General features: G+C 40.1%; 1 protein-coding gene across 1 annotated transcript; it reads right to left on the bottom strand.

Annotated features, from left to right (window-relative positions):
• Positions 1 to 4,596: 4,596 nt before the first annotated feature.
• LOC137294867 (glutamate receptor ionotropic, kainate 2-like) lies at positions 4,597 to 8,057 on the bottom strand. The gene is made up of 4 exons (XM_067826011.1): positions 7,763 to 8,057; positions 6,805 to 7,022; positions 5,340 to 5,599; positions 4,597 to 4,819 (listed from the first exon to the last, which is right to left on the bottom strand). The coding sequence occupies exons 1-4, from the start codon at positions 8,055 to 8,057 to the stop codon at positions 4,597 to 4,599; spliced, it is 996 nt and encodes a 331-aa protein (XP_067682112.1).
• Between the last annotated feature and the right edge of the window lie 2,040 nt (positions 8,058 to 10,097).

Below are 10,097 nucleotides of genomic sequence, written 5' to 3'. Positions count from 1 at the left end.
TAGTTGAGGCTTTTGTTCTTTGTCAGTAGTAATGGATGTCACCAGATGGGGTTTTATATTTAATTGTCTTGTTTGTTTGGGCTTTTTTCAGAAAGCAACTGTGTGATCCTGGTTCATACATCGATATCATCAAGTTTGTCGTTTTGATTAGGTTTTGAAAGACCCGTTTCACGATGAGTGAGTGAATGGGGTAATATTTAACGTCACATCGGCAATATTTCAGCCATAACGTGACGAGAATATGTTTAACATTGACATAGAGCATGTGGATATTATATAAACTTGTCGTCAAAGGACAGTAAAACAACTAGAATATCACAATTAGAGTTACAACGAGCGTGGAAAGTTAAAACTAACAGAACAATACAAAAACAGGTTATATATCGCCAACAACTGAAAGTTTCACGAAGAGAGATCATTGTTCAACCATTTGAGTCCATGTTGAAGGAAATGAATACCATTAGCAAATAGTTCGAGCACACTCTTGGGAAAATAAAAAAACAACATCGAAATGAAGAAGTATCGCACCATCCATATTTTTCCATAGTATCAATACGGTGATATTACCAAAGAACCCAGAGGAAGAACCCAAAGAATAAAAAATTGCCATGTATTGAGAGAAGCAGTGTGCCGAAACAGATGGCATTGCTGTAAATATATAAACAGCCAGTTTCACGGTTTTTGGCATACAATGATCAAGATATCACAAAAGTATCAACACCCGAGCACAATATCAATAACCTCCGCTAACTGTATGACATCCCTAACCCTCCCCAATAACTGTATCAGATCTTGAATTTGACGAAAGGGTATTGCGTTCCATGGTGGTCCCGTACAGCAAGATAGTTTACTGGAGGATTCTCTGGTGTATTATATGAACTAAATATACTCTACGGCATTGTCATCAAGGGCTAAGGTAGTGTGCGGAAATCACCAGCCCAACCTACATGATGTGGTCTAACATTGTCGCCCATAAAGTCTGGCGTTGTGAACATCAAAATCCAAAAATTCATCCTGGGATGTCCCAGTGTCCATTTAGATTTTAGCTGAACGTCACAAGGTCTAGTTTACAGTCGTGTAAGAGGCGCCCTAATACCATGAAAGAATCCCCGCAAAATAATACTCGCTACAAGATATGTTTTGTATATGCAATGTTTCTGTGATCAAAACAAATCACCTTTCGTGGACCTTACGCATTGCGTGACATGACCAGTGGCTTCGAGCTTGACACCAAGCTAGTTGTGATTTCATCGTGTTCTGCGAGTAACAACGGACGTCATATGGCTCCATACCCGGGGACGTCAGGCCATGTTGGAGCGTTCATTTAGAAAAACTACGACGTGGAAGCCACACTGATTTAACAAGCCGCTTCACAAGAACGGATGGTGTCTTCTGATTCTGGGAGTTGTCACTAATTGTCGACTCCGAACGTCCTTAACGTTTTCTGGCCAGTTGGTTGATAATCGATAGATGACATCCAAAATCTCTTCCACTAGCTATCAATGACATGCCAGTTCTTGTGATTCTGAGAGTTGTTACTCGTGGTCGACCTGAACGTGGACGGTCCTTAACGTATTACTTTCCGGCCTGTCGACCGATAGTCGATAGATGACATCCAGCATCTCGTACACTGGCATGCCAGCTGTTGTGATTCTGAGAGTTGTCACTCGTGGTCGACCTGAACGTGGACGGTCCTTAACCCATTGCTTTCAGGCCTGTCGACCGATAGTCGATAGATGACATCCAGCATCTCGTACACTGGCATGCCAGCTGTTGTGATTCTGAGAGTTGTCACTCGTGGTCGACCTGAACTCTGTCGGTCCTTAACCCATTGCTTTCAGGCGAGTCGGTCCATAGTCGATAGATGACTACCAAGATCTCTTTGAATAGCCATCAGTGACATGTAAGCATTCTGCATACTAATAATGTGTTATCTTTGAGCATCTGTCATTTGAACAGGTCTCATATTTATATATTAATGAAATGACTGAAGTTATCGAGCCGCAGGAACAGTTCACTAACACTTGATGTTTGCGTAGTGACGGGTACATGTACTGCGCGTGATACTTGTGCTTATCTAAACTCAGTTAACTGCGCTGATGAGGGTCAAAATATTCACACAAACATAATCAAGATATTTATATCATTGTAGTTATAGTCGTAGACAAAGAAACGACCCTCTCTGTGTATGATATACCTGTGGGTCTCTATAACTGCCCTTGACAAGAGAAGACCATGGCTACTAACTTGCATGTAAACATGCTGCTACTGTTTCTCTCATGGACCAGGGAGCCTATAGAGAGAGGGAGAAGAAACTCCTCGAAAAGCCGCTGACCGCATGTCTCGCTTCGTCACGTGACCAGTGTAGACAATATGGTGGCAGCTTAGCGCTTAAGATTGAGTCCGGTTTATTTTCAACAGCTGATTACATTCGCTAAGTGTTGTAACAACTGAAATGCTATATGTAGAAGATACGTTAACTATTTTGTCACTTCAGTTTCAGAAAAATAATTGTTATTAGTGTCAGTATTGAGACAGTAGATTTGTTGTTAAGTTTCAAGTCAGTATGTGATAGGTCACTGGCTTCCATTCTCGACTCACCGCGAAGATAGACAAAATTAAGTCGATAAAAACGTCTTTCACACATTCGTTTAAGTTTTAGAAGGGGAACATACCTTTAGTTGAAAGGTATTTGCAAGTAATAATGATACTTTTATGCCTTAAAAATTGTTACGGCGTATTTGAGGCGTGCGAAAAATATTGCTTCCAAAACATCTTTCACATACACCTTTCATTCTTATGAGGGGAATATACTATTAGGTGAAATGTGTTTGCAAGTAATAGTGACAGTTTCATCATCTGAAAAAACATGTTAGGGTGTATTTGAGGTGTGTGAAAAATGTGACATATCGCTGATTTGATCTGATCAGCCATGGAAATAATGCACTGTGTTGTTCGAGTGTTTCTAGTTATTATTCTAAAACTTCTTTCACATATACCTTTAATTTTTGTGAAGGGAATATACCATCAGGTGAAAGGTGTTTGCAAGTAATAGTGATAGTTTTATGATTGTAGAAAAAAAATTAGGGCGTATGTGACGTGTGAAAAATACGACGATCTGATCTGATCCGCCATTGATGCTGGTGATGCTTGAGGGTTATAGTTCTGTAACGTCTTTCTTTCTTGTTGATCTCAATATTTCTTGTTGATCTTATTATTTGACAAAACTGGAAAGATGTTTTTAACGCTTTGTGATAATTTTAAACTTTCTTTTATACTTTGAGTGGTGTGTCAGTTAACATTTTCTTAATGTCCATGCCATTCCCCACATGCAATAAGATATGTGAATTAAACAATGTAAACAAAAATGTCTTAAAGTAGATTTTTTTACAAGGACAGCTGATGTTAACACATGTGTTACTTTTTGTGTATTTTCACTTCTAAATGACATTCAAAGACTTGATAATGGGCTTATTGCTGCTACTGAGGCTTGGTTTGAGGATCAAAATGGCGCCTTCTACAGAGATGGCATCAGCGCCTGGCAGAAAGGATGGAACAAGTGTCTTGACCTACAAGGGGACTACGTTGAAGAATAATTGTGGTTCATACCAATATTTTGTGTTTTTCTATGCAAGGCTCAAAACGTATTGACATCCCCTCGTATTGTTTCATTCATTCACATATGTACTTCTTATTTCTTTATTTCTTTCATTCATTCACTTATAATCCTTTCTCTTAATTCTTACTATAATTCATTCATTCATTGTAAAATTCCAACTGATAAACTGGAACTAAACAACAAACTGGCTGAAGTTCTGTTAAGCACAGCTGAAGTTGCGCTGGAAACGAGACAAGTCACTGTACAAATGGTAAAGAAAGCAAGGGAGTGACCTATCCCTGTTAGGCTGGCTAATTTGGGGATGGTTAGATCGGAAATATGTTACTGTCCTCTAACAACCATGAGACCGTTCAAAAAGGTTTGTCACCGCAAGTACTAAGGTCTCGCGAAGTCCCGTGACCTACTTACGGGTTCCATACGTAAAAGACAAACAAACAATGCAAAAATATCATACGTTTAGTAACTGTATTATAATATTAAGGTCGTTGGCAATACGAATTACTGCAGACCAAATATCATGGCATCAAAGAATACAGTGACAGTACAAAATGGCAGTGCATATTCAGTGGTTATATATAAGATATTAACAGTATTAATGGCAGTAATAGTGATATAATTCACCTGGATGCAGCAGTGATAAAGTATACCTAACAAGCTTAAGGCTGTTCATGCTGTGATCTAACATACAAAATTCCTTCAAGAATGTTACAAACTATGCCTATTGATTATTCTTGAAGATTCAAGTTTACACTTACTAAAAATATTGCACCAAAATATTGTAGCCGCCATACTACTGCTTACCATTAGAAATAGTACATTCCTGACACACGAGTATTCTTACCAAATAATGTTAGGAACGTCAAATGAACAGGTGCAATGCCACTACAAGACATATCACAATGTAGATATAATTAGTTACAGTGAATCAGTAACATAATAAATGATAAAAGTGAGTACCTATGAACAAATACATAGCTTTATTTTTCGAATCGGTAAGACACCAAAGTGCGATACAACATTTCAAAGACAAGAATGCAAATACTGGCCCCGAATCCCGCCAGAAGCAGATAGAAGGCACTATGCATGTCCTCTAGTGTCACCACGGTTGACGCTGGCTTTCCATCCAGGCATGTCGTGCTGGAGATTATCCACTTCTTGGCCAGGCGATTGAGGAATCCTGTCTCGGATAAGTGGATCATTCTACAAAGTATTCGAAAATACCGAGCATTCAAAACATGGAATAATGATGTCTCGATACGCCTGATAGATAAAGGAACTCAAAGGTTAATCCAGTTTATGACGCAAATTACTCAGTATAAAGGACAGACATGATCTGGTTGGTACCTGCAAAGTCAAGGTCAACGTGCTGTCGGGGATTTACTTTCAAATTGATATTGGAACTGCTACTGCCAAAAGTGAGAACGTTGTCGTGTTAAGCACGAGGAAAGCGCATTGCGAATCGAGGACCGAGTGACGTCATGACTCCCTTTCACACCGCCAAATTACCATACATACTTCAAGACACTACCTGTCACATGACTCATATATCCGATCTATCACTTATCACAGTTTCTGAAAAATATTACATTTCAACAAGTTTTATGGACAAATTTAAAAGCATTAACTGGTTTCTATGATGTCACTGAAACAAATTCTCAGACAAATGTGTCAGCAATAATTGTTTTGCTTTTAGGTTACAGAACAATAAATTTGTACATACTCTCTATCAAAGTCGTCCTTGAGGGGTGAGTGTTTCGGCAGGGCCATTCCCTTGCTGTATTGAAACAACTTCTCCCGCAAGTAGGACACTTCACAATCCGTTCCGTTCCCCAGTTTGTCATGGCCCATGATATAGGCGTACGGCTCGTTCAGGACTTTCTCAATGTGGTCGGTAACGCGACGGCCGAACACTGACGGGTCCGTCTTGTTGAACATAACCATCTTCTTCCACAGTTCCTGGATGTCGGTATCCTTGGATATCTGGGACACGTGAGTGAGTGAGTGAGTGAGTGAGTGAGTGAGTGAGTGAGTGAGTGAGTGAGTGAGTGAGTGAGTGAGTGAGTGAGTGAGTGAGTGAGTGAGTGAGTGAGTGAGTGAGTGAGTGAGTGAGTGAGTGAGTGAGTGAGTGAGTGAGTGAGTGAGTGAGTGAGTGAGTGAGTGAAAATTTATCGACATCACCAATATTTATGACTTATCGAGACGCGACGTTCTGTACTAAATATAAATATTTATTTACTGAAATAAAATCATGTTAGCAAAGATCAATGACTAGATTATGGCATGCTCGATTTCAAGTGAGTGAGTTTAACGCCACTTTTAGCAGTGAGTGAGCGGGTTTGTAACTGTTCGAGTGCCAAAGAACGTGAAAATAAATTGGCATCAACACTATTTAAGACTTCTCGAGACGCGAAGTTATACATTAAAAATAGATATATTTAGAATGAATAAAAAGCTCTTATCAAAGGGCAGTGTCTAAAATATTGCAGATGCGATTTAAAGTGAGTGACTGATATTAGTCTCACGCTGCTCTTAGCAATATTCAAGGAATATCACGGTAGGGAACACCAGAAACTGGCTCCACGCAGTTATACCCATTTGGGGAATGTTCTAAATGTTCTAAATATCACGATCAAACTTTCACATCATTTTGCTACACCATCGACCCGATTTGATTTGAAAGGAGATTAAAATATTTAAAACATTTAGCAATACCAGTGAACAACAGGACATGAGAAGCTACTTTTCGGCAGCAACGAATGCACACGGGGAATAAAATTGAAATACACAGTCCATCAACAGGAAATCAGAACCAAGTTTAAATGCATTTCTGAAAAGCATAAACCTCCGTGTTAGTCGTCCAGACTACAAATGTTGTAATAACTGCTATTGTTATTTAATGTCTTACAACTTTCAGCAGATACAATTTCACAAAAGCGAGTACCTAAATAACTAGCAATTAATTCATTGGTTAATGGAATGAAAGTCGCTGTGAACACCATGTCTGTTGTATTCCGGTAGTATCATCATAACACGAACTCAAATCCCAAATTGGTGCTAACTGACCAAGGATCATCACCGGTCTTGTGTGTAAAGCATACCGATAGTATAGGGTAGGTGGAGCTTTGCCCGACCAAATTGGTGCTAACAGACCAAGTATCATCACGGGTCTTGTGTGTAATGCATACCGATAGTAAAGAGTAGGTGGAGCTTTTCCCGACCACGCCCCATGTGTAGTCTGTGTTCTGCAGAAGTTCCTTGATGGAGGTGAAGGGTTTGTCTACCATGGGGACAGCGAGGTTGGCGATCAGCTTGGCGCTGTAGGTGGCCGACATCACGATAGAGAAGATCCACCACGAGGCAACCAGAAACCGCCCGGATGCTGAGACAGGCAGATGCTCTCCTCCTGTCAACAACGAAAAGAACAAAATAAATGCTCTGGACTGAACGACATTTGAACCTGTTTCAGTGGTATGATCAACTTGCTGGTGCTGAAAATAGGAAACGCCGAGTTGTACAGATCTCTGGATTTTACCACTTCAGTGACAAAAACGTGCAGATTTAAAGAGGCGTGTGAACAAAAGATTATCATCAGGTGGAATGGTTTATACCAAATTCACGGATGCTGCAGATTGCATTGTGTCATGACAACGTGCAACAAACTCGGGATTGGACTCCTGCTGGGGCCACCATCATTCCAACATCACTTAACTTACTATACCAGTACTCAATATCTGATCATTAATGTCTTTTAGGCCCAAAGGAAACTCAGGAGACACTCAAAATTGGTTTCTTGATAATGGGGGCGGTGGGGTAGCCTGGTGGGTAAAGCGTCCGATCGTCACGCCGAAGACCCGGGTTCGATTCTCCACGTGGATGCAATATGTGAAGCCATTTCTGGTGTCACCCGCCGTGATATTGCTGGAATATTGCTAAGAACGGCGTGGAATTAAACCCACCCACTCACTCACTCGTGATTATTCTCCAGCCAAGTGGTTAAAGGGTTACAATGTGTGAAGTCCCCTTCAGGTGTTCCCCGCCGAGATATCGCTAAATGTGGCGTAAAACCAAACTCACTCAATCACATGCATACACGGTATTACACAACGTATATACATAAAGTACATACATAAAGTTCATGCATACCTTGACTAAAGAGCGCCCCGTATATATAACAACTGACATTGGCAATGTTGTGACACGTCCTCTTCTCCCGGCGTTCTCTGGGACCGAACTGCAGCAGAAGGTACAGACATGTGTACGCCAACAGAGCCACTCCAATACACATCAGCACTGTAGGTCGGAAGATGTCCAATAACAAGCGCCAACTTTTTGTGCTGTTCAACTTCCGGTACATGATATCCTTGTAGTCCCTGAAGAACGGAGTCTCCACGAAATCTATCACGGCGTCCCGAGCAGAGTTTCGGCTAAGAGACGCCATCGCAAAGTCGACCTCCTGTATTATATATAACACATCACAACATTAACAATGTTCTTTGTATGTCTGACTTTTGTTATTTAAAATAGTAGGGGTGTAGTTACAAGGATGTTTACTGAATGTTGTAAAGTGCATTATATACACTTTTAGACAGAATTCGAAACATTTTCCAAGTAATTATTCTACTGATTAGCGTTTCAGTTTTCAATTTCAAAACAATACAGTATTGCTTATCTAAGCGTAGATGCGTCCTCTATCGTACCCAATAGCTCTTTTTGATAAATAAGTTTCTTATTAATAAAGTACCAGCCAGATTTATTTCGGTGCGTTCTTTTCGAAAATGAGCTGCATTTGTGATAAAGCACCCAACTTAGCAACAAAAGTATTTCAGATTTCCAAAATTGGATTTGGTGGGATGACTGGTGTTTCTACTGCCAGCTACACTTCTGAACCGCCAGGGTGAGTGAAGTGACTGACGATTATTTGCCGTTCATTGCGTCGAGGACCTGGGTTCGAATCTCCACATGTGTATAATACCCGTAGCTCAGTCTTTCTGCGTCGTGTCTATGGTTTGATGACCTTCCCAAAAGTCAAACCCGGTCGTTATGCCTCGCTTAAAACATGTCTTACCCTTCTTTGGAGCTGACCAACAATACCGCTCCATCCTTTCGCCTCCTTAGAGCCCCATTCGTTGTCACTTGGCTCTATCAGAACATACCTAGTGAACATAGCCGACAATGTATATTCAGTGTTCTAGTTATAATGTTAATGTCAGCTCGTTGGTTGTATGATATTGCATGTACGGTAAGCAGTTATATGTACCACACTGGGACTGGGTTAGAGTGGGAAATACAAATATATGTGATTGGGTGGCTAAGTACCATGTCCTGAGTTTGCCCTGCATTTCGTTGGTCTAGCTTTCATGAAGTTGACATTCAAGATATACTAGAATATTTACTTTCTGTCGTTTTCTTCTCGGTTCAATTTCTCTACAAGGATGGACATGGACATTTGTTTGTTTGTTTGTTTTGTTTTTGTTTTTTGTTGATGCGGTCTTAAAAATACCATTGTCTGGACTTGTGATTAACACAATGAGCATCTATCCACGAATTTGGGATACGATAGCACGTGACAACCGATCCTGTTATTCGCCTTTAACGAAAAACATGGGTAGTCCAATTCCAACCCGTTTCGTTTCGGGTTTACCTGAATATTTAGGCGGCGGTGCTACAAAACATTCACTCACAAATTCACCAGCTATTAGAGTTATCAAAAGTAATGATAAATAAGGTATATTTAAGTCTAATTTATACTTACGTAAAGTTGAGAAGATTCGCCAGCTCATTGAGCACTTCGATGCAGAAACCGTCATAGGTTAGTTCATTGCCATCAGTATGTTTTCGAACGAAGCCAAGCCACTACGGACAAACACTCTCATTGTAAATATGACACAGTCACGTATTCTTTTGATCATCGTTGTACACTGTACTTCACTGTCAGTATTCAAAGACAAAAACGGTCACTAATCAAAGTTATTAATCACCCTCGAGCAACACTCTGACATTTCATGACATAAGACAACCAAAAATATACATGTACTTCTGGGTTTGTGGAATAGTCTAACAATGCCACGTCAAACACATGTCTGTAGTAAACATATAGATCGATTCCCTGCCGATAGAATCAATTATTTGAACAGCGAGAACAATTTACAATTTACAATTTACAATTTACAATTTTACGAAACCAGTAATGATACAAACGTGTATGGATACTGATACATTACAGGGATTCCGGGTGTATTTGAAGTAACGCCGAAAATACATAACTCATTGACGTATAGTGACAAAACAGCACCGTATTTACCCGAGATTAGGTACATTTCGATTTTTCTAACATATATTTTCAACAATATTGTCACGGCTTCTCAGTATGAGGGACGTTGTCAGTTTGTGACACCCACGAGCACAGGTGTGACGCTAACAACTGTATACTGAACAGCAAAAGAAACGCAAATGGAGTTTAGTTATTTTTTTATATAGA

This window comes from Haliotis asinina, chromosome 8 (genome assembly GCF_037392515.1).
Source record: "Haliotis asinina isolate JCU_RB_2024 chromosome 8, JCU_Hal_asi_v2, whole genome shotgun sequence".
NCBI lineage: Eukaryota > Metazoa > Mollusca > Gastropoda > Lepetellida > Haliotidae > Haliotis > Haliotis asinina.
This window is presented reverse-complemented; position numbering and strand designations above follow the sequence as displayed.

Coding starts and splice junctions, on each gene's coding strand:
- LOC137294867 (XM_067826011.1), bottom strand. CDS start 8,057: ATGGCGTCTCTTAGCCGAAACTCTGCTCGGGACGCCGTGATAGATTTC. Junction 7,023..7,762: donor CGGGGCGCTCTTTAGTCAAG/GTATGCATGAAC, acceptor CGTTGTTGACAG/GAGGAGAGCATCTGCCTGTC. Junction 5,600..6,804: donor CCACCTACTCTTTACTATCG/GTATGCATTACA, acceptor CACGTGTCCCAG/ATATCCAAGGATACCGACAT.